Below are 27097 nucleotides of genomic sequence, written 5' to 3'. Positions count from 1 at the left end.
TCGTGGATTTCTCTCACAGTGCCTATTCAATGTGTGAATGCATGAGTGGAAAGCTGAGTTCGCCCTCGTGACTGGCCGGGGTCAACGCTGACATTCCCTCCCACTTTCGCGCGCTGATTTGACCCTGAGCTGATGAAGGTTGGGCCCTGGCGGGCGGGGCCGGAGAGGAGGGCCTGGAGCCAGGGGGCGGGACAGACGCCACGGAAACGCGCTCGCGCCGGCGCCGAACCACAACTCCCGGCGGCCCCTGCGCTCCCTGGCGGCAAGATGGTGGCGCGCAGGAGGAAGCGCGCGGCGCGGCACCCGGAGAACTGTATCCCCAGCCCACCGGGCTACGCAGGTAAGGGGCTCCGGGACTCGAGACCGGGGGCGGCCAGGCATCGCCAGGAGGTGTTTGGGGGTTGGCGGCGGCCGAGGGTTCCCAGGAGCGGCCGCACGGTTGGGTGTGAGCTCCGGCGGCCTCTGGCCCCAGCCTTGGAGTCCCGAGGACCCACGCGGCGCCCTTCTGCCTGCCCACTCTCTCGGGGCGAGCCTGTCTTGGTCCACGCTTCCCTTGGGTGAGCCCACCTCTGTGCACCTCTCACCCAGGGCAAACCCATTTCCGTCCTCACTCGCTCGTCCAGGTGAGCCCATCCCCTTCTCATCGCCTCTGCTTCTAGTCCAGCCTCCATCAGCTCTTACTGGGCTGTTATCGGCCCTCCTACTTGGTTGCCCTCCTCCTTCTCTTGCCCCTGCTTCTGTTCTCCACCCACGTACCAGAATGTTCTTTTTAAAGCCATTTAAGTTACAGCATGTCTCACACGCCCACGATAGGCCCCACACCCACTGCATTCCCTCCAGTAGCTTTATCAAGTCGCTTCTAAAACAAAAAGCAGACTTCTTAACCTGTGTGGGCCACGTGGTCTGGCTGGTGCTGACCTAAAGCTCTTTCTGTTTATCTGAGGCAACATGCTTTTCCCCCTCTGGGTTCTGCACGTGCTGTGCCAGTCTGTTGCACAGCGGCGTCTCTGGTCTGAGCTTTAATGTTGCTCCCTCAAAGAGGCCATCCCTGATAGCCGATGGAAAGAAGACCTCTGCCAGCCCATGACCCTGGAATGTTTCTTTCATAATTGATACAAGCTTGCTGTATGCTTCCTTGGTAATTGTCTTCTCCGTTATTGCAACTGAGCTTGCTGAGTTCCGGGACCGCAGCTCTACGCCAACCGGTAGTCTGACGGAGGTGTGAGAAAAATAGAAGCAGTTCCTAGCTTTATGAGATTACAGTCATGGGTGTGGCAGTGATTAAGCAAAGAATCTCATCAGTATAGCCTACAGACTGTTAAGAGAAGCTGTGAAGGCACAGGCAGTGGGATCTGAGCTGGCAGGAGGGGCTGGGGATGATGCTAAGGCTCTCTTGAGGAAGCGAGGTTTGAGCTAAACCTGAAGGTTAGCAGGAGGGAAGAGGGTGATGCACCCGGTAGAGAGGCCAGCGTGTGTGAGGCCCTGGTGTACCCAGGGGAACAGGGAGAATCCAAGGTGGTGGGGGAAGATGGTACGAGAAGAGGCCACAGTGGCAGGCAGGGTCTCAGAGCTTGCAGCCACGGTTAGGATTTTGGTGTTCACTCCAAGAGCCGCAGGGTTTGAGCTTCCCTTTCATTGCGCCCCCATCTGTAATCATTTCCCATTTATCTTCTCTCTCCCTGCACCACCTTGGGAGGCCCTCCTGGGCAGACTCTTAGAACCCGCACAGGCTTTGCCAAAGGGTAGGGTGGGGGCGTTGGTGAAGGGATGGATGGATCGATGAGCAGATAGGACTAGACAGGGATGTGGAGAAAGGAAGTTGTGTGAATGTCTTGCTGGCCTCAGCTCAGGGTAGCCTGGCCATCCCTCCCCTCCCATTTCCTTTCCAGCTATTCCAATCAAGTTCTCCGAAAAGCAGCAGGCTTGTCACTACCTCTATGTGAGAGCACACGGCGTTCGACAAGGCACCAAGTCCATCTGGCCTCAGAAGAGGACTCTTTTTGTCCTCAATGTGCCCCCATACTGCACAGAGGTGAGCTAGTGTCTGGGAAGGGACCTGTGGGCTCTAGGTGGGGGCTCCTCTGGCCTCCACCAAGTCCTTGGTGGTGAGAGGGACACAGCTAATGGGAGCCCCAGAGGAGAGTGTCAAGAGGGCTGCCTTGATCTCCAGTCAGGGAACTGGCTTTTCAAAGATGTCTTTAAAAGTATAATCCTGCCAGGCATGGTGGCTCGTGCCTGTAATCCCAGCACTTTGGGAGGCTGAGGCGGGTGGATCACCTGAAGTCAGGAGTTCGAGACGAACCTGGCCAACATGGTGAAACCCCGCCACTACTAAAAAACACAAAAAATTAGCCAGGCATGATGGCGTGTGCGGGTAGTCTTGACTACTCAGGAAGCTGAGGGATGAGAATCCCTTGAACCCGGGAGGTGGAGGTTGCAGTGAGTCGAGATTGTGCCACTGCACTCTAGTCTAGGCGACAGAGTGAGACTCCATCTCAAAAAAACCCAAAAAACCCCAAAAACTAGCCGGACATGGTGGCACACGCCTGTAATCCAATTACTTGGGAGATTGAGGCACAAGAACTGCTTGAACCTGGTAGGTGGAGGTTGCAGTGAGCCAAGATCGCACCACTGCACTCCAGCCTGGGCAACAGTGTGAGACTCTGACTCAAACAAAAAAAAGGAAAAAAAAAGTGTAATCCTAAGTAGCCCACGGCTTTTTTACGTATTACCCGAAGTTGTTTGAATTACGTGTTTTCTTTGAGATTATATGTGTCCATAATTTGAAAGTAAGAAAGTATAAAAAAATGAAAAGTGCCTCTAATTTTATCCAAACACAACTATTTTTTTTTTTTTTTACAAAAACTAAACTAAGGGAATTGCTGGATTTTTTTTTTTTTTTTGAGACGGAGTCTCCCTCTGTTGCTCAGCCTAGAGCACAGCGATCACGGCTCACTGTGACTTCCGCTTCCCAGGTTCCAGCAATTCTCCTGCCGCAGCCTCCCGAGCAGCTGGAATTACAGGCGCCCACCACCATGCCCGGCTAATTTTTGTATTTTTAGTATAGACAAGGTTTCACCATGTTGGCCAGGCTGGTCTCGAACTTGTGACCTGAAGTAATCCAACCCCCTCAGCCTCCCAAAGTGCTGGGATTACATGCGTGAGCCACCGCCCCTGGCCAAGGGAATTCCTGGATTAGTTTTCAAAAATAAACCCTAATTTCTAAAACATTCCTCTAAACTTAGAGAAAACAAGAAGCGTATAGAAGAGGGGGTGTGAGTTCTGACCTTTTTGAAGTGCAGCATGTGTACAGGGAAGGGCCCCGGTGGCAGGTGTCCAGCTCACTGCATCCCAGAGACAGAACATACCTGTGTAGTCAGCACCCAGGTGGACACACAGCAGCACATCCCAGAACCCCCACTGATAACCACCATCCTGACTGTCACAGCATAGGGTCACTACTGCTGATTCAGACAACCTCCATCCTGACTGTCACAGCATAGGGTCACCACTGCTGCTCAGACAGACAACCTCCATCCTGACTGTCACAGCATAGGGTCACCACTGCTGATCAGACAGACAACCTCCATCTTGACTGTCACAGCATAGGGTCACCACTGCTGATCAGACAGACAACCTCCATCTTGACTGTCACAGCATAGGGTCACCACTGCTGATCAGACAACCTCCATCCTGACTGTCACAGCATAGGGTCACCACTGCTGCTCAGACAGACAACCTCCATCCTGACTGTCACAGCATAGGGTCACCACTGCTGATCAGACAGACAACCTCCATCTTGACTGTCACAGCATAGGGTCACTACTGCTGATTCAGACAACCTCCATCCTGACTGTCACAGCATAGGGTCACCACTGCTGATCAGACAACCTCCATCCTGACTGTCACAGCATAGGGTCACCACTGCTGATCAGACAACCTCCATCCTGACTGTCACAGCATAGGGTCACCACTGCTGATCAGACAACCTCCATCCTGACTGTCACAGCATAGGGTCACCACTGCTGATTCAGACAGACAACCTCCATCCTGACTGTCACAGCATAGGGTCACCACTGCTGATCAGACAACCTCCATCCTGACTGTCACAGCATAGGGTCACTACTGCTGATTCAGACAGACAACCTCCATCCTGACTGTCACAGCATAGGGTCACTACTGCTGATTCAGACAGACAACCTCCATCCTGACTGTCACAGCATAGGGTCACCACTGCTGATTCAGACAGACAACCTCCATCCTGACTGTCACAGCATAGGGTCACTACTGCTGATTCAGACAGACAACCTCCATCCTGACTGTCACAGCATAGGGTCACCACTGCTGATTCAGACAGACAACCTCCATCCTGACTGTCACAGTATAGGGTCACTACTGCTGATTCAGACAACCTCCATGCTGACTGTCACAGTATAGGGTCACTACTGCTGATTCAGGTAGTAAAACTTGCCATATAAATAAAATCAGAGTAACAGCAAGAATGTCCCCACCTGTCTCCAATGAGAGAGAGCGGGAATATGCCGGGCATGGTGGCTCATGCCTGTAATCCCAGCATTTTGGGAGGCCGAGGCGGGAGGATCACCTGAGGTCAGGAGTTCAAGACCAGCCTGGCCAACATGGCAAAACCCCGTCTCTATTCAAATTACAAAAATTAGCCGGGTGTGGTGGTCGGCGCCTGCAATCCCAGCTACTCGGAGACTGAGGCATGAGAATCACTTGAAACCTGGAGGTGGAGGTTGCCGTGAGCCGAGATTACGCTATAGGACTCCAGCCTGGGCTACAGAGCAGTACTCCAACTCAAAAAAACAAACTAAAATAAAAAAGAGAAAGAGCAGGAATACTGACCTCCATATTATCCCTGCAGAACAGGTCGGAGGCCGTGGTGCCCACAGGCTCCCGGCTTGGGCAGATGTGGCTGTGGCTCTGAGTCCTTCAGGGGCGCTGGACCCCTGGCAGTGCCACCCATGGTAGAGGGAGGCTTTCGGATGCCCCTGCAGATGCTCACACTTGGCTTCCCTCTTCCTGTGGCAGGAGAGCCTCTCCCGCCTCCTGTCGTCCTGTGGCCTCGTCCAGTCTGTAGAGTTGCAGGAGAAGCCGGACCTGGCCGAGAGCCCAAAGAAATCAAGGTCGAAGTTTTTTCATCCCAAGCCGGTTCCGGTGAGCCGCCAAGCACGGGGTTCCACTAGAGTGAGGGGGTGGGGCAATGTCCTCAGTGCGCTGGGGGAGCTGGCAGTGGGATGTCAGAGCATTCTCTGGTCCTGAGCCCGTCCTCACCGTGTGTGGTGTAGGAGGCTGTCCAGGTGACAAAGCCTGCGATTCCTTCTCAGATTTGCCACATCCTTGCAGTTCCTGCCTGTCTTTTTCCGTCCTGTGTTAATGCTCAGGGACCGTCTCTGCTGGGCGCCTGCAGGGCCTCCCCCGGCTGCCCTCCTGCTTCCCCCGCTGAGGGAGCTCCTTCCCCAGGCTTAGGGGCCGGGTCTCCAGGAACACTGTTCTTCACGGCTTTCCCAGTGGCCCTGGAGCCCACACCTCCTCCCCACACAGTGGCATCTGGCAGGGTGTGTGTGCCCAGGCCTGGCTTCCAAAAGCCTGCCCTGGCCCAGGGCGACCCCTGCGTTTCACAGCATCCCTCCTGTGACTGGAAGAACGGCAGCCTGTGTGTCCCCTCTTCCGGAGGAAGAGCTGGGAACAGCTGTCACTTCCCGCAGAAGCAGGATCACTGGAAGTGTGGCTGCCCTTGACCTGGATTATGGGATGGCCTCTGGTTCTCTCCATGGCTCAGGAATAGCCTAGCACTGTCTCCCCTGGTGTAGCCCGCGGCTAGGCTGAGGGCGGGCCTGGAGACCTTGTGCCTGGCATGCGGAGGAGCCCCCAGCCTCTGACATCTCTCTCTTCAGGGGTTCCAGGTAGCCTACGTGGTGTTCCAGAAGCCGAGTGGGGTGTCAGCGGCCTTGGCCCTGAAGGGCCCCCTGCTGGTGTCCACAGAGAGCCACCCTGTGAAGACTGGCATTCACAGTGAGTACTGCGGGGGTGACTGGCACCTCCTTTCTGGGCTCTGGGTTGGCAGGACACTCTGTGGGGACATGTCTGAATGTCACCAGCCAAGTCCATGCTCCCTGAGAGTGGCGTGTGGAGGCCTGGGCAGGAGGACCGCGGGGCTATGTCTGGGTCCCCAGGAGTCGTTAGCCTGAGCCCCTGGCACCGCGGCACAGGCATACTGGGCAGGCAGAGCGAGGGCCCAGCTTGCAGCCCCTGGGGTTTCCTTAGCACCTGCGCCCCAGGCCCTGTGGGGAAAGGTCTCCATTAGCCTGGCAGGCCCTGGGGTGGAGCCCAAATGCCAGGCCTGAGGAAGCCCCGTTTCCCTGCCTCCCTTTTCCTCAGAGTGGATCAGTGACTACGCAGACTCCATGCCCGACCCTGAGGCCCTGAGGGTGGAAGTGGACACGTTCATGGAGGCGTATGACCAGAAGATCGCTGAGGTAGAGGCTCCGCAGGGTCGGCCGAGCACCGCATCGCCCGTGTGGCTGTGGGAAGGTGGCGCCCCAGAGGGAGGGCGGTGGCGGCCTGTCCTTAGCCACTCTGTAGAGGCCAGGCTCCCTTTTTCCCTGCTGGATCCTGGGCTGCCTGGCTGGGTGACACGTCTAGTCTCCACATGGTCTATAGTGGAGAAGGAGGCAGCACCAGCAGGTCCGTGCCCTCCCCGCCATCCTTAGCCCCAACACCGTGCTGGGAGGAGGGGAGCAGCCCGCCCCTGCAGGGGCTCAGGGCAGTTCTGACTTTGGGGGGAGGGCGTGGAGGGTGGGCTGCTGGAGGCTGCATGAGGTCCCAGGCGCTGACTGGACGATGGGATCACCTTCCTTGCAGGAAGAAGCTAAGGCCAAGGAGGAGGAGGGGGTCCCTGACGAGGAGGGCTGGGTGAAGGTGACCCGCCGGGGCCGGCGGCCTGTGCTCCCCCGGACTGAAGCAGCCAGCCTGCGGGTGCTGGAGAGGGAGAGACGGAAGCGCGCCCGAAAGGAGCTGCTCAACTTCTATGCCTGGCAGCACCGAGAGAGCAAGATGGAGCGTAAGCCATGCTCAGCCCATCCTCAGGCCCCTCCGCCTTGGCCCCAACTATGGATGAGGCCTCTGGCCAGGGCTCCTGACAGCGGGCACTGAACCTGCTGGTCGTGGAGGGAGGGCGTCTAAGCACAGGGCTCCCACCAGGCTCTGTGGAAAGAGGCGCAGCCTGGCAGCACCCTGTGTGGCGGTCCCAGCCTGGCAGCACCCTGTGTGGCGGACCCCCATCACCCCCCGGGGCAGATGCATTTGCTCAGTGGGTGGGACCCTGGGTCATCAGTGCCCACCTCTGGGCCCCTGTGCACTTAGTGCTGGCGCTCGTCAGCCTCCAGCCAACAAGGAGTTCGAGTGCAGAGGGGGCCTCCGAACCCACTGTGGGTGCAGGGAGGATGCTGCAGAGTATGTGTGTTGAGTTGGTGATGGTGTTGGTGGTGGTGTGTGTGTGTCTGTGTATGTGCTGTGTCAGGTGGCCCTGCACAGCGCCTGTGTGTGGGTGTGCGGGTGTGTGTGGGTGTGCAGGTGTGTGTGTGGTGGTATGTGGTGTGTGGGTGTGCGGGTGTGTGTGTGGTGGTGTGTGGTGTGCGGGTGTGCGGTGGTGTGTGTGGGTGTGCGGGTAATGTGTGCGGGTGTAGGGGTGGGTGCGGGGTGTTGGGTGTGGTGGTGTGTTGCGGGGGGTGTGGTGGTGTGTGCGGGTGTGGTGGTGTGGTGTGGGTGTGGTGGTGTGGGATGTGCGGGTGTGTGCGTGGTGGTGGTGTGGGTGTGCAGGTGTGTGTGTGGTGTGTAGGTGTGCGGGTGTGGTGGTGTGTGCGCGGGTGTGTGTGGGGGTGTGGTGTGTGCGGGTGTGGTGGTGTGGGTGTGCAGGTGTGTGCGTGGTGTGTGGGTGTGCAGGTGTGTGTGTGTAGGTGTGTGGGTGTGGTGGTGTGTGTGCGGGTGTGTGTGGATGTGTGGTGTGCGGGTGTGGTGGTGCGGGTGTGGTGGTGGTGTGGGTGTGCAGGGTGTGTGCGTGGTGCGTGTGGGGTGTGCAGGTGGGGGGTTGGTGTTGTGGTGTGTGGGTGGGTGTGGGTGGGTGTGTGGGTGTGCGGGTGTGGGTGGTGTGTGTGGGTGTGCGGGGTTGTGGTGTGGGTTGATGCAGGGTGTGGGTAGGTGTGGTGTGCGGGTGTGGTGGTGTGCGGGTGTGGTGGTGTGTGTGTGGGTGTGAGGGTGTGTGGTGTGTGTCAGGTGGCCTGCACAGGACCCTCCCCTGGCTGTGCACCTGATCACCTGTGACCCACTCCTGGTGCTGTGGCTGAGCCTCCTGCCCCACTGCCTGGTGTCCCTGTCTACAGGACAGCTTCCCTGTGGGCCCAGGAGAGGAGTCTCCTTGCCCTGGCTAGGGCACAGGGACGGGCTCTGCAGCAGGCCCTGAGCCATCCACCCAGTCACTGGTGCTTTCCTTGCCTCGCTGGCCCTCTTGGCTCCCACTTGTGCTCGCTCTAGACCCTCAGCTTCCCCCTCCATGCCATCAGCCTGCCACTGACCTGGGCCACCTGGTGACCAGAGTTGCCATCGGCATTCACCAGCACTAGGGGTGGGGTCCCTTTACCGATTCTCAGGGTCGCTCCAGGCCGAGCGGTCAGGACTCCCTCCCCCTTGCGCAGGGGTCGGGGTGGGGGCGGATGCCTTTGCTTTGTTGCTAGGGCTTCATCTCCAGGCTCGGGGTGCCAGTGTCTCCCACTTTGGCCTTGCCCTTGGACTCGGCCTGCCGTCGGATTCTGTTTCGTTACAGGATCCAGACCCTGCCCCCAAAGCAGAGCTGGGAAAGGGGCTGGGTGGGTGAAGGAGACATGCCCCCCGCGCCCCACAATAACTGGGAGGAGGGGTGGGGCATGAGCAAGCCGGCTGCCCCGGGGGTGTGCTGTCTGACCCTGCCCCGCGCCTCCTCTCGCCCCCAGATCTAGCACAGCTGCGCAAGAAGTTCGAGGAGGACAAGCAGAGGATCGAGCTGCTGCGGGCCCAGCGCAAATTCCGACCCTACTGAGCCGCGAGAGCCGCAGTGGATGGCTGGAGGTGCAGGGCCAGGAGGAACATGAGGTGAGGCAGGGCCTGCAGCCGTCTCCGAGAGGCCGAGCTCTGGGAAACGGTCCCCAGGCTGAGGCCACCACGTCCGACAGCCCCATGAAAGTCCACACAGGCCAGGAGTAAGGGCCAGGCCACCCCTCGGGTCTTGGGCTTCAGCAGTCCTGGGGACCTGGACGTGCGCAGAGGACGACTTGCCCCTTCCGCCTCCTGCCTCCACACCCTCCTGTCAAGGACCCTGCATGAATCCGCTCTGTTTTCCCTTTTCCCTCAATGGAAAAGCCCTTGCTGGCAACGAAACAGCCTCGAAAGCAGTGAGAATGCAGCAGTGAGAATGCAGCAGCTTTCATTTTCCACCCAGTTGGGCAGCAGGGAAAGGCTCGGTGGCCCCAGCCCGCCCTTCCTTCCTGCAGCTGGCTGGAGATTATTAGCCAGGAGACAGCAGCCCTCCGAACCCAGACTCTGTCTCCCCCTTGAGGTCACAGATGTTGAAGTTGGAATCTCACTCCTTCCCCTGGTTACCGGAATCCTAGACTGGGCTTCAAGACCAGTGAGGCCTGTCCCCACACGCCTGGCCTTGTTGCGGGGCTCGGGAACTCAGATTTCCAGCGTTGAGTCTGGCAGCACGAGGTCGTCATAGTTCCAGGCCCAGAGCTACAGCTAGGCTGTGAGCGTGTGTTTGTGCCGTAAGAAGGAGCTGATGATACTGGCCACGTGGTGGGGTTCCCTCATGTAGACACAGTGATTGCTTGGGACTTCCACAAACTGGAACCGCTGGAGAAGGGAGAGGGTGTGTGGTAAGGTGTGGCCAGAGGAGCCTAGGGAGCTCCATAGGCCCTTGGGGTCAGGGCCCTCCCACAGCCTTCAGGTTCCCTGCAGGGCAGGAGCGGCTCCTGTGGTGAGTTTCCCACACACTCAATGCCTTGGAGCTGGGTCAGTGCATAGCACCCCAGGAGGTGTGTAAGCCCTGGGGACTTGGAGGCCTCCCAGCTGAGTTGTGAAGTTGCACGGCGGGGACAGGGCAGGGTCGAGGCCAGGGTTGCTGTGATTGTATTAGAGGAGGTCCCCATGAGAAAAAATAATCAGATGGGGGCATGAGCAGCCTGCAGACTTGTGTCTGCCTTCAAGAAGCCAGACAGGAAGGCCCTGTCTGCCTTGGCTCTGACCAGGTGACCGGCCAGCCACAGGTACGCTTCTTCCCTTTGTGACAACACCAGGAAACCTGCAGAGGCCCCAGAGTCAGGTGTTTGTGGGTAGGTGACCGTGAATCACCAGGTGCTCCCAGGAACCCGGGCACAGCCACCCCCACCTACAGCCAGCACACCCACTGGCCCGATGGGTGCAGAGGGATGAGGCAGCCAGGTGTTCTGCTGTGGTTTGGGAGCCTATAAAATGTGAGACTAGGCTGGGTGCGGTGGCTCCTGTCTGCAAAAGCAGCACTTCAGGAGGCCAAGTCGGGCAGATCGCCTGAGGTCAGGAGTTTGAGACCAGCCTGGCCAACATGGTGAAATCTCGTCTCTTAAAAATATAAAAATTAGCTGGGCATGGTGGCAGATGCCTGTAATCCCAGCTACTCAGGAGGCTGAGGCACGAGAGTTTCTTGAACCCGGGAGGCGTAGGTTACAGTGAGCCGAGATCTTGCCACTGCACTCTAGCCTGGGCAACAGAGTGAGACTCCATCTCAAAAAAGAAAAAAAAACAAAAAAGTGGGACTATTAGGTGGGCATGATGGTGTGCGCCTGTAGTCGCAGCTACTCAGGAGGCTGAGGTGGGAGGATCACTTGAGCCCTGGAGTTTGAGGCTGCAGTGAGCTATGATTGAGCCATGGCACTGCAGCCTGAGCAACAGAATGAGACCCTGTCTCAAAAAATAAAATAACAACTGTGGGCCTGTCTCTGGCAGTTGGGTCATCTAATTGTTCCTGGCCCAGGAAGGGGGGTGGGTGCTCGAGGATGATAAAAGACTCTCCCCACCAAAGGTCTCTGTTTCCTGAATTCTGACGACGTGTATCCCCAGGCCTCTAGGGACTGACCACAGTGGAGCGTGAGGCCTGAGAGATCCTGGCGGTCACTTGTTGGGCCTGGGGCCAGACCAGGGGTCTTCCCAGTGCACCAGAAGAGATGGGTGAGGTGGGACCAGAGTGGGTGACAGTGGCCGGACACCAGGTGCCTGAGCCCCGCCTTACCTCTTTGAGGGTGGACTTCAGCGTGTGTATCATGAATGACAGGGACTCCTTGTCAGAGTAACTCTCTCTTCTCACATCAAAATATCCGTGGACTGCTCTGGAAAGTGAGGAGTTGGGGTTGTTGGGGTTCATCTTAGAACTGCCTCCCAGCACTGCCCTCATCCTGCCCTGGGTTCAGGCCTCTGAGAAACCAAAGCCTGGGCTACCCCACCTCCCACAGCTGGGTCCCTTGACCCTGGGTTGGATTTGAGGTTCAGTTAATCTCAGCTCACACTCAGCTGGCACAAGCCAGGCGCAAGCGAGTGCTTAAGGTACAGCCCTGCTGGGGTGCAGGGAGTTCAGGACTTGGCCACAGTCACAGCCCTGAATAGCAGAGCTGGGATCTGAACAGGCTCTGGAGTCCACACTTGCTCTGAGAGAATTTACATCTTACAATCCTCCCATTGAAAGTCGACAATCCCGTGGTTTTTAATATGTTGAGTTGTGAGACCATCGTCACAATTACAGAACATTTTCATCACCCCCAAAGAAATCCCAAATCTCTGCGCTTTCACACACACACACACACACACCCTGCAACAGGCTTCCAGTCCTGAGCAACCATGAACTAACTGGCTTTGTCTCTGCAGTGTACCCTATTTGGACTTGAGCGTGAGTGCAGTCATACAACACGTAGATGGTTGGGTCTGACTTCGTCCACTTAGCGTGAAGGTTCATCCACGCTGGAGCCCATCTCAGTGCTTCGTTTCTTTTTATGGCTTAAAAATTGTCTATGGTGGGTCAGGCACGGTGGCTCATGCCTGTAATCCCAGCACTTTGGGAGGCTAAGGCGGGTGGATCATGGGGTAAGGGGATGGAGATCAGCCTGGCCAACATGGTGAAACCTCATCTCTACTAAAAATACAAAAGTCAGTCAGGCGTGGTGGCGGGCACCTGTAGTCCCAGCTACTCGGGAGGGTGAGGAAGGAGAATCGCCTGAATCCGGGAGGCTGAGGTTGCAGTGAGCCAAGATTGTGCTCACTGGTCATGGAGCCTTTCCTGGGCATGCCCCCCGCTGACACCTGTGGAAAGGCATGGGACGGCCCTGGCCCATCCCCTGCTGCCTGAGCCCTCCCCTCCTCTGACCTTCCTCCTTCCATGACCCTGCTGCCAGGGGGGCTTCCCGAAAAAGGTCTTGAGCCTCAGCGGTGTGGGCAACACAGAGAACTTGGAGCCTCATGCCAGGGCTCCCTCCCGGAGATTCCTGGTGCCCATGTGTCTTTTGGGGGTGACTGAAGGGCACTTGGTCCAGGCTCACTTGATGAACAGGACATGGGCCTGCAGCTTCCTGATGGAATGCGCATACAGCTCCCTGCTGACTAAGTCAAAGCTGTTCTCAGGCTGCAGAGACAAAAAAGCATGGTGAATTCTTGTCGCAAGGCACAGGCACTCCTGTGGGCCCAAAACCCACATCTGTTGGGGCGGCTAAGCCCTGGCATGGGCACCTTAGCCATCCACCCTGGGTCCGAGCCCAGGACTCCACCACATCACCACCTCATCGAAGGCTCTTTAGCCCCTGGTGGCCAGAGACTCCTGCCCTCTCCAGGTCTATTCTCCCCTCTTCCTGGGTTTGTGACTACCCAGCCTGATTCCATTTCCCATACTCCTTTGCCACTGGGTATGGCTGTGTGATTAAAGGCAGAGAAGTGACTTGGGCCACTTCTGGGCCTGGATTTTAGGACTGAGGCATGGCCCTTCCACACCCCTTTCCCAGTCCGTAGGCTGCACCTCATGCTGTCCCCTGCCAGCCTGGGACAGGCTTCTTGCCAGGAGGAAGAAACTTGCTGGGACCACAGTGCAGGATGGGCACTCCATCATGGCCCCTGCAGGCCTCCTCCGCAGCCCTGCGTGCCCTGTCTTGTGACTATTTCACGTCTGGATGGCGGGGATGTGGATAGCTCTAGTGAGATGTGCTGTAGGTGTGACACGAAGCTGGATTTGGAAAACTTAGCATGCAAAATAATGCAGCCAAGTTTTATGTTGATTACATCTGAGATAACATCGTGGATGTTAAATAAAAATATGAGAACAATTGATAGAGCCTTTTTTTTTTTTTTTTTTTGAGATGGAGTTTTGCCCTTGTTGCCCAGGCTGGAGTACAGTGGTGCGATCTTAGCTCACTGTGACCTCCGCCTCCCGGGTTCAAGCGATTCTCCTGCCTCAGCCTCCCAAGTAGCTGCAATTACAGTCATGTACCACCACGCCTGGCTAGTTTTGTATTTTTAGTAGAGACAGGGTTTCACCATGTTGGTCAGGCTGGTCTTGAACTCCGGATCTCAGGTGATCTGCCCGCCTTGGCCTCCCAAAGTGCTGGGATTACAGGCGTGAGCCACTGCGCCCAGCCTTGGGCTTGTTTTCTTTTAATATAGCTGCTAGACAATGTCAAGTTCCACGAGGCTCACACTCTGCTTCCATTGGACTGTGCTGCTCTGATCTGGGGACTCTAAGGGCAGGAGCTCTCAGCATTTTCTCTATTCCTAGTTCTCAGCACACAGAGCACAGAGGAGAAGCTTCATAAATGCATGCTCAGTGGATAAATTCCAGGAAGCTCCCGTAAGGACCAGCTCCATGAAATCACACCCGATACTCCTCCACCTCCAGCATGGTGAATATAAAATTGGCTATGGCTATGAACACACACACCCGTGAAAACTCACTGCCCTGGTTCCACCCTGGCCCTCCAGCTATTTTCTGCTTCTCAGACCAAAATGACCTGAGGTGCCTTCCCTGAAACAGGGGTTCCCATACTGTCCTCAAGGCCTGCATGCTCTCATATGGCAGCTGCCACATCTCACAGTGGGGTGTGACCAAGCCTTTCGGGCCTGCACACAGGAGGGGCTTCCTGGGCACAAGAGGAATAGGCAAACTTGAATCTGTCTCTACTAAAAATACAAAAATTAAGCTGGGCGCAGTGGCTCACACCTGTAATCCCAGCGCTTTGGGAGGCCGACGCAGGCAGATCGCTTGAGGTCAGAAGATCGAGACCAGCCTGGCAAATGTGGTCAAATGCTATCTCTACTAAAATTACAAAAAATTAGCTGGGCATGGTGTTAGGCGCCTGTAATCCCAGCTACTCAGGAGGCTGAGATAGGAGAATTGCTTGAACCCCAGAGGCAGAAGTTGCAGTGAGCCAAACTTGGGCCACTGCACCCCAGCCTGGATGGCAGAGTAAGACTTGGTCTCTAAATAAATAAATAAATAAATAAATAAATAAATAAATAAATAGAATGTGGGTGCTTTGCTTCAGCAGCACATATAGTGCCAAATTGGAACAATACAGAGAAGATTAGCGAGGCCCCTGTACAAGCATGATATGAAAATTTGTGAAATGTTCCTTTACAAAAAAATAAAGAAAAAAAAAATTCGGATCACCTGAGGTCAGGAGTTCCAAACCAGCCTGCCCAACATGGTGAAACCCCGTCTCTACTAAAAATACACAAAAAATTAGCCCAGCATGGTGTAGGGCGCCTGTAATCTCAGCTACGTGAGAGACTGAGGAAGGAGAATCGCTAGATTCTAGTGAGCTGAGGTCATGCCATTGCACTCCAGCCTGGGCGACAAGAGCAAGACTCAATATTGATAATAATAATAATAACAATAAAATTAAAGAAAAATAGAACTTTTAAAACATGAAAAAAAGAAAAACGAATCACTACCTCACAGCATGCTCAAGAACAAATCCCACATGGATCAAAGACAAACACATTAACATTCCCAGACCATTGGCTGACACCCTGGTCCAAGCCTCATCTCTTGGCCTGGGCCTGGACAGCAGCTCTCCGCGGTCTCCCTGCAGTTAGAGCTTCCCCACCTCTAATGACAGTGTCTCACACGTGTCCCGTGTTCTATCGTTTTTGAACAATCACAAAATAGCACAGGCCATGAGCACCTGAAGCGACAGCAGTGTGCGAGGCCACTCAACACACATGACCTCACCTAGTCTCGACAACAACCCTTCAAAGGCAGGCCCAGGGCGTGGCTCCCCTAGCCAAGCTGCTCAGAAACCAGCTGAATGAATGAAAGCACTTTCTTTCTGCACATGAGACAACCAAGCTCAGAGAGGGTAAGCACCTTGCCCAAGGTCACACAGCCCCTCAGTGGCAGAGATGGCCAAGTTTCTATTAATACAAGTGCTCCAGTGACACACTTCCAGGCCTCCAGATGGGACGCTGTTTTTTGAGAACTTTGGCATCCCGCCCCTCCCCTCTTCACAGCCTCTATCAGGAATCCTGCTCTCAACAGATGCACCGAGCTGACTTCCAGCTTTTCCCTGTGCAGTGGCCAGTGCCTAGAATATCTCTCTCCTCTCCTCCACTGACTCTATTTAATGCCACTGAAGTGCACACTTACAAATGCTTACATTGACAGTTATTATGTATTATGTTATCTATGTAATTTTCTTTTTTTCCTTTTCTTTTCTTTATTTTTTTTGAGATGGAGTCTCGCTGTTGCCCAGGCTGCAGTGCAGTGGTGCAATCTTGGCTCACTGCACCTTGCCTCCCATTCAAGCGATTCTCCTGCCTCAGCCTCCCGAGTAGCTGGGATTACAGGCGTGTGCTACCACGCCTAGCTAATTTTTTTGTTGTTGTTTTTGTATTTTTAGTAGAGAAGGGGTTTCACCATGTTGGCCAGGCTAGTCTCAAACTCCTGACCTCAGGTGATCCACCTACCTCGGCGTCCCAAAGTGCTGGGATTACAGGCGTGAGTCACCACGCTCAGCCTGTAATTTTCAAAAACGACAAAAATGCTAACAGGCAAACTGTGGGAGGGGGGACGCAGAGGCAGCGGTACTCACCCAGGAGATCCTCTGGTCTCTGTTCAGAACCAGACCTGGAGGCAGAAGCACAAAGACAGTGGCGTCAATGCTGTCCGTCAGGGTCAGGGGACACTCCGTGACTTTGCTGGGACCCCCCAGGCCTTTCCAGCCAGGGCTCATTTCTCCCACCTGCCCCCGACGTCCTCAGCTGCCCAGGACTCCCTGTCCTGGGGTCCAGCTGGACCAGGGCTCGACCATGGCCACCTGACCACGGACCTGTCAGCCCACATGGGCCCTCACCGGCCACCCCAAAGGCCCGGTGCAAAATGAGGGCAGGAGCTTAGGCTGACAGCCGGGTGGATGCTGGAGCTCTCGTCTCTGAGAAACTCATTCATAGGAAAAAGCAAGTAAGTACCAATCGTGTCATCGTTTGTGGAGAAGACACTGAATGAAAAAAGAAACATGAGCGGAGTTGCGGGGCCTGGGTGGTGCCAGCTTCAGCTTCGGGTGCTGACTTGGTTCTCTGCCCCCATCCCGATGGTAGCCAACAACTCGGCCTCAGCTGCAGGCTGAACACGCGGCAGTTCCTTCCCGAGCAATGTCCCCTCAAGAACGGCCTGTATGGGAGTGTCCAGAAAGGGCAGAGGGTCCCCTGTGGCCCTGGGGGTAATCGCAAGCTGGAAGCTGCCGGCGGTCGGAAGGGATGGAGACGTGAACTGAGGGGTGTTTGTAAGGAACCCGTCCAGCAGGACACACGGGGACTAGAGCTGCAGGTGTCCAGGATAAGAGGCAGGGCCGCTCCCTCCCCCGTATAAATCTTTCTCAAATACCTTCATAGCCAGCCCTCCCCACCACTCCTTATTTCTCTCCATTGCACTTTCTCTTTTTTGAGACAGAGTTCCCCTCTGTCGCTCAGGCTGGAGTGCAGTGGTGTGGTCTTGGCTCCCGGCAACCTCCGCCTCTCAGGTTCAAGCAACTCTCCTGCCTCAAACTCCAGTGTGGCTGGGACTACAGGCACTCGCCACCACGCCCAGCTAATTTTGTATTTTTAGTAGAGACGGGGTTTTGCCATGTTGACCAGGCTGGTCTCAAACCCCTGAGCTCAGATGATCTCTCCACCTCCTAAAGTGCTGGGATTACAGGTGTGAGCCATCACGCCCAGCCCCCATAGCACTTTCTAAGGCACTTCATCCTTTGCCTATTGACTGCTTCTCTCCTCTGCTAGGGTTCAGCTTCCACGAGGACAAACAGTTTGGTCTGCCTTGTTCACAGCTGTATCCTCAGGACCAAGAACTGTGCCTGCCACATAGGAGGGGCTCCCAAAGTGCTTGCTGAATGAATAGACAGGTGTTTACCTCTGGGTGGGGTCCAGGAGGGGCTGGAGAGGGTTCAAAGGAACAGGTGCTGTGCCATTGTTTAGCTGTGTGATGGGTGCACAGGTTACTGTTATTACTGTTATTAACATTATTATTTTGTTATTTAAACATACATATATAAGCTGGGCACCGTGTTTTGTGCCTGTAATCCCAGCATTCCAGGAGGCCGAGGCGGGTGGATCACTTGAAGCCAGGAGTTTGAGACCAGCCTGGCCAACATGGTGAAATGCCATCCTTACTAAAAGTACAAAAAAATTAGCCAGGTGTCATGGCGGGCGCCTGTATTCCCAGCTACTCGGGAGGCTGAGGCATGACAATTGCCTGAACCAGGGAGGCAGAGGTTGTGGTGAGCTGAGATGGTGCCACCGCACTCCAGCCTGGGTGACAGAGCAAGACTCTGTCTCAAAAAATTAAACAAACAAAAAAACACTAAACTATACATATATGATATACCAACAAGATTTTTTGTTGGGGGCTTAAACTACCTGATTTTAAAGTTCACACGGAGCAATTATACAGGCAAGAATAGCAGGAGGTCAGGCATTTGTAATTCCAGCACTTTGGGAGGCCGAAGTGGGAGGATCGCTTGAGACCAGCCTGGGTAATGGAGCAAGACCCCATCTCTATGCAAAAAACTAAAAGATTAGCGGAGCATAGTGGCACACGCCTGTAGTCCCAGCCACTGGGAAGACTGAAGTGGGAGGGTTGAGCCAGGGAGGCAGAGGCTGCAGTGAGCCGAGATCCTGCCACTGAAATCCAGCCTGGGCAACCCAGCAAGACCCTGTCTCAAAAAAGGGAAAGAAAAAAAGACTAGTAGAAAAACTCTGTAAAAGAGCCATGTAGGCCGGGCGCGGTGGCTCAAGCCTGTAATCCGAAGCACTTTGGGAGGCCGAGACAGGCAGATCACGAGGTCAGGAGATTGAGACCATCCTGGCTAACACGGTGAAACCCCGTCTCTACTAAAAAATACAAAAAAACGAGCTGGGCAAGGTGGCGGGCGCCTGTAGTCCCAGCTACTCGGGAGGCTGAGGCCGGAGAATGGCGTAAACCTGGGGAGGTGGAGCTTGCAGTGAGCTGAGATCTGGCCACTGCACTCCAGCCTGGGTGACAGCGAGACTCCATCTGAAAAAAAAAAAAAAAAGAGCCACGAAGGGAGACGGTCCTGTCAGATATGAAAATCCTCAGGCTGGGCACAGTGGCTCATGCCTGTAATCCCAGTACTTTTGGAGGCTAAGGCAGGTGGATCACCTGAGGTCAGGAGTTCGCGACCATCCTGGCCAACACAGCAAAACCCCATCTCTACTAAAAATACAAAAATTAGGCCGGGCACAGTGGCTCACTCCTGTAATCCCAGCACTTTGGGAGGCCGAGGCAGGCGGATGACGAGGTCAGGAGATTGAGACCATCCTGGCTAACATGGTGAAACCCCATCTCTACTAAAAATACAAAAAGATTAGCTGGAATTTCCAGAGCTGAGCAACTGGAAATTCTGGCCACACGAGACTGAATTCCCACTTGATTAGCACTAGCCCAGCTCCTGGACAGGGTGGGCTGGCTCCAGCTCCAAAGACCCTACGCATCCCATAGCCTCTCTCCCTGCTGGCCCAGTGAACTCCACAACACGCCCCAACCCCGCCCCCAGGAGTTTCTGACCCCTGCATCACTCAGCACTTTATAAAGGGAAGGCACATGCCCACCTCGCCTGATCCGATGAGCGCAAAAAACCCAAGACCTTGCTTGTCACCTGAGCAAACAAGGGGAGTTTAAAAGGGAAAGGACTGTCCCAGGTTCACTCAGCGGGCAGTGTCAGGAAGCCAGGTTGTTACGCTCAACTCAGCACATTTTCCGTCCGACGACACCATCTCCCTCCAGCTGTTGCCTCACCTTGGGAGAGCTGCCTCCCGGACCACCCCTCTGGAGCAGGACCTGCCACGAGACTCTTCTAGAACACTGTGTATTCCCTTCGTTACATCCAGAGAATGTCCAACCGCTCATGTGCCTGTTGACCGGTTTATCATCTGCTTCTCTTCCAACAGTCTAGGCCTCTGCCCGGACTCCTCCTTGCTCAACTCCAGGGGGTGCCATTTGTGAGCAGCAGACCCTGGAGTTGTGATGCTGGGGGTCTGGCCCCACTGAGAGAGGGACAGTGGATTCTTGCTCACGGCAGCCTCACTGAGCCGGGCCTGCAGCGCACCTTAGAAAAGATTTCCTGGGCAGGCACAGTGGCTCACACCTGTAGTCCCAGCTACTCTAGAGGCTGAGGTGGGACGATGTCTGGAGCCCGGGAGGTGGAGGCTGCAGTGAGCCACGATGGTGCCACCGCACTCCAGCCTAGATGACAGAGTGAGACCTTGTCTCAAAAAGAAGAAAGAATGAAAGAAAGAAAAAAAAATTCCTGGATAAAAAGCAAAGTGCAGAAATTGCTTGTGGCAGAAGCTTCTCTGAAGGCAAGACACACCACCTCCACCTCTCCATTGTGAAAAGCCTCTCCCAAGTCACTCAGCCCCTGAGACGTCCTCACAGCCTGCCCCTGACGCTGGGCACCCACCCCAGGTCCAGCAGAGCATGGCCACAACATTCACCAACATTTAGTCCAAGACACTTGACCAAACTCTCCCAGAGTATGGCTTTCTGGGATGTGCAGTAGCTGTATGGCCTCGCCCCGGTCACTTGGCAACACTGAGCCTCAGTTTCTCCTGCTATAAATGGGATGAGGGTGAGGTAGGAGGGGGATTCAGTGAGATGCTATTTGCAAAGTGCTTAGTATCCTGCCTAGTCTAGGGCAAGTCCTTGACATCCTCAGTTAGAATGGTGACAAATATACAACGGCCTTAGACAGCGGAGTCCCTTACCTGTGGCCACCTTCGTGGTTCCTCTTAGCAGGAGGAGCTCCCCGCATTCCTCATTCAAGTGGCTACTGGTCTTCAGTAACCTGGGAGAGACAGAAGGATGCTGGGTGCCTGGAGGCCAATAAAGAGGAGGTCAGAGGACGTCAGATGAAAAGGAGAGGAGGGCAGGGGATGGTGGCTCATGCCTGTAATCCCAGCACTTTAGGAGGCTGAGATGGGCGGATCACCTGAGGTCAGGGGTTCGAGACCAGCCTGGCCTCGAACCCCATGGTAAAACCCCATCTCTACTAAAAATATAAAACTTAGCTAGACATGGTGGCGTGTGCCTATAATCCCAGCTACTTGGGAGGCTGATGCAGGAGAATCACTTGAACCCGGGTGGCTGAGGTTGCAGTGAGCTGAGATTGCACCACTGCTCTCCAGCCTGGGTGACACAGCAAGTCTGCATCTCAAAAAGAAAAAAAAAGGAAAGAAATCTGCAGACAGGATGTTCCAGGCCAAGGGAGTAGCAAGTGCTAAAGCCCCAGGGAAGGTGCCTGGTGTGCCCAAAACACACGTAGCCACCAGGGTTCTGGGGCAGAGTCAGCCATGGGAGGTCCGGGAGATGGTCAGGGCTGCCATGCCAAATCAGGCACAGGCCACAAAGAGACTTGGAGGCCATCAGGACATGACCTTCACCCTGTGTAAGGTGGAAGCCATTGGCTGGGTTTGAGCAGAAAAATGGTGTGAACATTGTTCTAACTGGATCCCCCTGGCTGTCAGGAGGAAAGTGGGCTGAGGGGAATCAGAGCAGGGAGGCCCGGCTGGGGATGTCACTTTGACCAGTATAGTAGGAGTGGAGGTGCCAAGGGTGGCCAGGTTCAGGATCTTTTTTTTTTTTTTTTTTTTTTTGAGAAAGAGTCTTCCTCTGTTGCCAAGGCTGGAGTGCAGTGGTATGACCTTGGCTCACTGCAACCTCCGCCTCCCGGATTCGAGCCTCAGCCTCTCGAGCAGCTGGGATTATAGGGGCATGCCACCAAGCCTGGCTAATTTTTTTGTATTTTTAGTAGAGACAGGTTTTTATCATGTTGGCCAGCCTGGTTTCAAACTCCCGACGTCAAGTGATCCACCTCAATTGATCCACCCTCAAAGTACTCAAAGTACTGGGATTACAGGGGTGAACCACAGCGCCGGGCCCAGAATCCATTTTGAAGTGGAGCCAGCAGGATTTGCTGCTGGGTGTTGTGAGAGTGGGAGGAGTCAGGGATGATGACCCGCAGGTGTTGGCCCGAACAGCTGGAGGAAGTGACTTGCCATGAGCTATGGGCATAGCCAGAGCTGGCTTTGTTGACTGTTTTATCTAATGCTGACCAGCCACTGACTTACTCTTCCTACAGATACATGGAGACTATCACACCGAGGGCCCACGGGCTTCGCTGGTCTGAGACCAAGTGCCCTTTCTCTTGAAGTGTTTGCATAATGTCTGCTTCAATGCACTGTAGCTGGTGTTCACTGTAGAGTTTCACTCTCAGGAGGAATCTTATTCCACAGCTGTAGCTGCGCATGTCTACCCAAAGATATTCACTCACTGTGTTACCGACTCCTAGCATTCCTTACGACTGTATGGCTTTGAACTTCATCTGAGGCTTCTACACTCGTGGCTTTGACGTGGCCCTGCTCTGCTACCTTTGGTGATTCTCAGGAACTGGTACAATTCTTTTTTTTTTTTTTTGAGATGGAGTCTTGCTCTGTCACCCAGGCTGGAGTGCAATGGCGCATGATCTTGGCTCAATGCAACCTCTGCTTCCCGGGTTCAAGCGAGTCTCATGCCTCAGCCTCCCGAGTAGCTGTGATTACAGGCGCCTGCCACCACACCTGGCTAATTTTTGTATTTTTAGTAGAGATGGGGGTTTCACCATGTTGGCCAGGCTGGTCTCGAACTCCTGACCTTGTGATCCACCCGCCACAGCCTCCCAAAGTGCTGGGATTACAGGTGTGAGCCACTGCACTCGGCTGGTACATTTCTTTACCTCTCTCTTCATAACCCCCCGTTTTTGTTGAGACAGAGTCTTGCTCTTTTATCCAGGCTGGAGTGTAGTGGCACAGTCTCAGCTCCCTGTGGCCTCTGCCTCCTGGTCTCAGATCAGCAAAGCCCATGAGCCCTTGGTATGATAGTTCCCAGGTTCAAACGAGTCTCCTGCCTCGTCCTCCCAAGTTGCTGGGATTACAGGCATGTGCCACTATGCCTGGCTAATTTTTTTTTGTATTTTTTGTAGAGATGGGTTTTTGCCATGTTGGCTAGGCTGGCCTCAAACTCCTGGCCTCAAGTGATCTGCCCGCCTTGGTATCCCAAAGTGCTGGGGTTACAGGCATGAGCCACCATGTCTGGCCCATACCCCGTTTTATCACACAAGCATTCCCGTGCATGTGCATCCACACACACACACTCACATACACACTACTCTGCAGGTGACCTTGCCTACACACTAGGCAGGTCACCAGAGTCCTCTCTCCTCCAAAGTCTGGCTCCTGGTCCCACCAATCTGTTAATACACTCCTATTAATACCACCTGTCCTGGCAAATGCCGTCTCCAAACTTACAGCTGCAATAATGGTGGGGGCCAGAGTCTTCCTAGACAGTCTCAGTTTCTAATATTCTGCAGCAGCTCTGTTCAACAGAAATACAATATAAGCCACAAATGCAATTAAAAATTTTCTAGGACTGTCATTTAAAAACATAAAAAGAAACAGGTGAAAGTAATTTTAATAATGTATGTATTTTATTTTACCCAACCTACCCAAAACATTTTTTTTTTTTTTTGAGACAGAGTCTCTCTCAGCCACCCAGGCTGGAGTGCAGTAGCACCATCTCTGCTCACTGCAACCACCGTCTCCCAGGTTCAAGTGATTCTCCCATCTCAGCCTCCTGAGTAGCTGTAATTACAGGCAACTGCCATCATGTCCGGCTAATTTTTGTATGTTAGTAGAGACGGGGTTTCGCCATGTTGGCCAGGTTATTGTTGAACTCCTGACCTCAGGTGATCCGACCGCCTCAAAAACATTATCTTTGTTTTTCCTTTTTTTCAGACGGAGTCTCACTCTGTTGCCAGTCTGGAATGCAGTGGCAGGATCTCAGCTCACTATAACCTCTGCCTCCTGGGTTCAAGTGATTCTCCTGCCTCAGCCTACCAAGTAACTGGGACCACAGGTGCACGCCACCACAGCTAGCTAAGTTTTGTATTTTTAGGAGAAATGGGGTTTCACCATGTTGGCCAGGATGATCTTGTTCTCTTGACCCCGTGATCCGCCCATGTTGGCCTCCCAAAGTGCTGGGATTACAGATGTGAGCCACTGCACCCAGCAAAAAACATTATCATTATCTTTTAAATATGCAGTCAATATAAAAAGTATTGGAATGCTTTACATCCTTTTTTTCCCCTTCATGTCAAGTCTTTGAAATCTGGTATTTTACACTTTTTACACTTACAGCACATCTCCGTTCAGACCAAACACATTTCACAGCTTAATGGCCACACGTGGCTAACTGCCACTGTTTTGCACAGTGCAGTTCCAGGTACTTAACTGTCCCCACAGTGGTCAGGCAGGATCAGCATCTGTCTCAGCTGGAAGCTTGTTTGTAATGCAGAATCCCAGACCCACTCAGTCAGAATCTGCCTTTTAACGAGATGCTCAAGTAATTTACACACACATTCCAATGTGAGACGCATGGGTGGATGGCCATTGTTTTGGTTTGTTCTGGAAAGTATACTTGCATTTTTCAGACTACATGTCTTAATTTTGGCTCTGAAAGCATAATCACTTCACCTATGATGGCATCTGTATTAGGGTCCTCCAGAGAAACAGAACCAATAGAATATATATAGAGAGATACAGACAGAGATTTATTTATTTATTGAGACATGGTCTTGCTCTATTGCCCAGGCTGGAGTGCAGTGGGGCAATCATGGCTCACTCCAGCCTCGACCTCCCAGGCTCAGGCAATTCTACTGCCTCAGCCTCATGAGTAGCTGGGACCACAGTGTGTGCCACCATGCCCAGCTAATTTTAAAAAATTATCTGTGGGCCGGGCGCAGTGGCTCAAGCCTGTAATCCCAGCACTTTGGGAGGCCGAGACGGGCGGATCACGAGGTCAGGAGATCGAGACCATCCTGGCTAACACGGTGAAACCCCGTCTCTACTAAAAATACAAAAACTAGCCGGGCGAGGTGGCGGGCGCCTGTAGTCCCAGCTACTCAGGAGGCTGAGGCAGGAGAATGCCGTAAACCCGGGAGGCGGAGCTTGCAGTGAGCTGAGATCTGGCCACTGCACTCCAGTCCGGGCGACAGAGCGAGACTCCGCCTCAAAAAAAAAAAAAAAAAAAAAAAAAAAAAATTATTTGTGGAGACAGGGTTTTCCTATGTTACCCAGGCTGATCCAAACTCCTGGGCTCAAGCGATCCTCTTGCCTTGGCCTCTTGGGATTATAGGCAGGCACCACCGGCCCGGCACCTAAATGATACTCAAATAAAGTTTAAAGACAAGGCAAAGAACTCCCCAGAATATGCACCCTGTGTTCCAAAAACAACTCCCAAAAGTTTGGTCAGTGGCATTGCCGCTGACATCACCGCAAAGCCTCCTGGGACTACTTGGAAGGACCAGGCCTGTGCGGATGTGCAGGCCAGGACCTCTTGGTAGGTGGCCCACGGCCTGTGGTGTCCACTGTTCTGTGAGCCTGGGAGAGTTGTGGTGCCCTCGGTCTTGAGCACGGATACACCCGTGTTTAGGGCCGCTTCGTCCTTCGACAAATGGTGATGGGAGATGCTCAGGGGAGGTGGGTTGGGGGCGGCCATGAGTCCCATCGCACCCCCAGGCCTTCGCCCAGCGTCCCACACATTGGGACTCCTACTGTGGCCAATGCCACTGCCACCACGACTGCCCATTAGCTCGAGTGTGTGGCACCGTCACCCCCATCTCTTGATTTCCTTCAGCTGCTTCCAGCTGAAGAGCTTTCTCGGACTCCATGGGGAGGTCTCCGGAAAGGATTGCAAAAGCAACAGACCAGCTCTGTCCACTGAGATGGCAGCATGGGTGAGCACCAGGCCTGCCACGGCCAGAGCTTCAGGAGGACAAGAGGCAGGACGGGGTGGGGCATTTCGGCTGTGTGGGAGAAAGAGACTTGCTGACACCAGGACTGGTGGCCATCTGGGACACTGGCTGCCAGCCAGGGAATGGGCACTGCTGAGATGTGAGTCTTCATGTCAGCAATCAATTGCAAAACGGTAGCATCCTACCTAAGTGCCGCTTCTAGAACACCTGGACCAACCTTGCTGTTGGTTATTTTTATTTATTTATTTATTTTTGTAGAGATGGGATCTTGCTGTGTTGTCCAGGCTGGTCTTGAACTCCTGGCCTCAAGCAATCCTCTCACCTTGGCCTCCCAAAGTGCCAGGATTACTGACATGAGTCACCACACCTGGGCTGTTATTGTTGTTATTTTATTATTTTATTTTATTTTACTTTTTTGAAATGGAGTCTCGCTCTGTCACCCAGGCTGGAGTGCAGTGGTGTGATCTCAGTTCACAACCACCTCCGCCTCCCAGGTTCAAGCGATCCTCCTGCCTCAGTAACTGCCTCAGTTACTCATCCTGAGTAACTGGGATCATAGGCATGCGCCACCACACCCAGCTAATTTTTGTATTTTTAGTAGAGACAGGGTTTTGCCATGTTGGCCAGGCTGGTCTCGAACTCCTGACCGCAGGTGATCTTCCCGCCTCGGCCTCCCAAAGTGGTGGAATTACAGGCATGAGCCACCACACCCAGCCTGTTATTGCAAATTTTTTAAGTGGTGGTTGTCCATATAAAGTTTTTTTTTTTTTTTTTTTTTTTTTTTTGAGATGGAGTCTCGCTTTGTTGTCCAGGCTGGAGTGCAGTGGCGTGATCTCAGCTCACTGCAAGCTCCGCCTTCCGGATTCATGCCATTCTCCTGCCTCAGCCTCCCAGTAGCTGGGACTACAGGCGCCCGCCACTATGCCCAGCTAATTTTTTGTATTTTTAGTAGAGACGGGGTTTCACAGTGTTAGCCAGGATGGTCTCCATCTCCTGACCTCGCGATCTGCCCGCCTCGGCCTCCCAGAGTACTGGGATACACGCGTGAGCCACCGTGCCCAGCCCATATGAAGTTTTAGAAGGAGGGTTGAAGGCATCTGTTTGAGTCTAAATAGATCATCCTGCTCCCCTACTGCTGTCCCTGTGGAGGGTTTGTGACTCTGCTTTCAACATAATTAATTCCTTTCCCGCTTTACAGCTTTTGAAAGGGCACAGTGGAGGCAGCTAGTATGTTCTTCTCCTAAAAGACACCTACAAACTCAGACGCAGACCAGAAACAGTGGGGAGTGAACTTTTATTTAAAGCTTGCTCAGTGGTTGACATACCTCCTTTTCCTATTAAGGACGGCTCCTCACGTGCCTCCCTTAGGCAGCCAGTGCAAGTGCTGACTTTACAAGCCCTGTGGCCAGCCAAAGTTGGACCCGGGGTGCTGGTTTCACAACAAGCCTAGGTGTCAGTAGAGGCACGTACATAGACAGCAGGATGGGCTTTTTCCTCTCTCCTTTGCTCCTAGAAAACTCTGCCTCAGCTCCAAATAGGATATTACAAACTTTGTTAATGGGTAAATAAAAGATAGGAAAGCTGAGTGCGGTGGCTCACGCCTATAATCCCAGCATTTTGGGAGGCTGAGGCAGGTGGATCACTTCAGGTCAGGAGCCTGGTTGCGACCAGCCTGG

At 54.0% G+C, this 27097-nt stretch overlaps 2 protein-coding genes and 1 non-coding gene across 3 annotated transcripts; 2 read left to right on the top strand and 1 right to left on the bottom strand.

Moving 5' to 3' along the window:
• Positions 1–237: 237 nt before the first annotated feature.
• On the top strand, positions 238–9453 carry RRP7A (ribosomal RNA processing 7 homolog A). The gene is made up of 7 exons (XM_030915234.1): positions 238–340; positions 1890–2032; positions 5053–5178; positions 5919–6036; positions 6403–6500; positions 6886–7084; positions 9009–9453. Exons 1-7 carry the CDS (start codon positions 268–270, stop codon positions 9092–9094), a joined length of 843 nt encoding a protein of 280 aa, XP_030771094.1. The 5' UTR covers positions 238–267; the 3' UTR covers positions 9095–9453.
• An 8-nt stretch (positions 9454–9461) lies between these two features.
• On the bottom strand, positions 9462–25174 carry LOC104676506 (serine hydrolase-like protein 2). The gene is made up of 6 exons (XM_030914465.1): positions 25020–25174; positions 20341–20420; positions 16152–16186; positions 12615–12697; positions 11318–11414; positions 9462–9906 (listed from the first exon to the last, which is right to left on the bottom strand). Exons 1-6 carry the CDS (start codon positions 25172–25174, stop codon positions 9793–9795), a joined length of 564 nt encoding a protein of 187 aa, XP_030770325.1. The 3' UTR covers positions 9462–9792.
• LOC115893004 lies at positions 14590–14695 on the top strand. The gene has a single exon (XR_004052967.1). It is a non-coding gene; the product is annotated as a U6 spliceosomal RNA (small nuclear RNA).
• Positions 25175–27097: the final 1923 nt, after the last annotated feature.

This window comes from Rhinopithecus roxellana, chromosome 13 (assembly GCF_007565055.1).
Source record: "Rhinopithecus roxellana isolate Shanxi Qingling chromosome 13, ASM756505v1, whole genome shotgun sequence".
Lineage (NCBI taxonomy): Eukaryota > Metazoa > Chordata > Mammalia > Primates > Cercopithecidae > Rhinopithecus > Rhinopithecus roxellana.
Note: the sequence above shows the minus strand (reverse complement) of the source record. Positions and strands in the feature narration are given on the sequence as shown.

What these genes read in the sequence shown, in the direction of transcription:
- LOC104676506 (XM_030914465.1), bottom strand. Translation starts at nt 25,174, where the DNA reads ATGGGACTCATGGCCGCCCCCAACCCACCTCCCCTGAGCATCTCCCAT. An exon ending in AACCACGAAGGTGGCCACAG is followed by an intron (nt 16,187 to 20,340) that starts GTAAGGGACTCC and finishes TTCTGCCTCCAG; the next exon opens with GTCTGGTTCTGAACAGAGAC. An exon ending in GCCCATGTCCTGTTCATCAA is followed by an intron (nt 11,415 to 12,614) that starts GTGAGCCTGGAC and finishes CTCACTTTCCAG; the next exon opens with AGCAGTCCACGGATATTTTG.
- RRP7A (XM_030915234.1), top strand. Translation starts at nt 268, where the DNA reads ATGGTGGCGCGCAGGAGGAAGCGCGCGGCGCGGCACCCGGAGAACTGT. An exon ending in CAGCCCACCGGGCTACGCAG is followed by an intron (nt 341 to 1,889) that starts GTAAGGGGCTCC and finishes TTTCCTTTCCAG; the next exon opens with CTATTCCAATCAAGTTCTCC. An exon ending in TGTGAAGACTGGCATTCACA is followed by an intron (nt 6,037 to 6,402) that starts GTGAGTACTGCG and finishes CCTTTTCCTCAG; the next exon opens with AGTGGATCAGTGACTACGCA.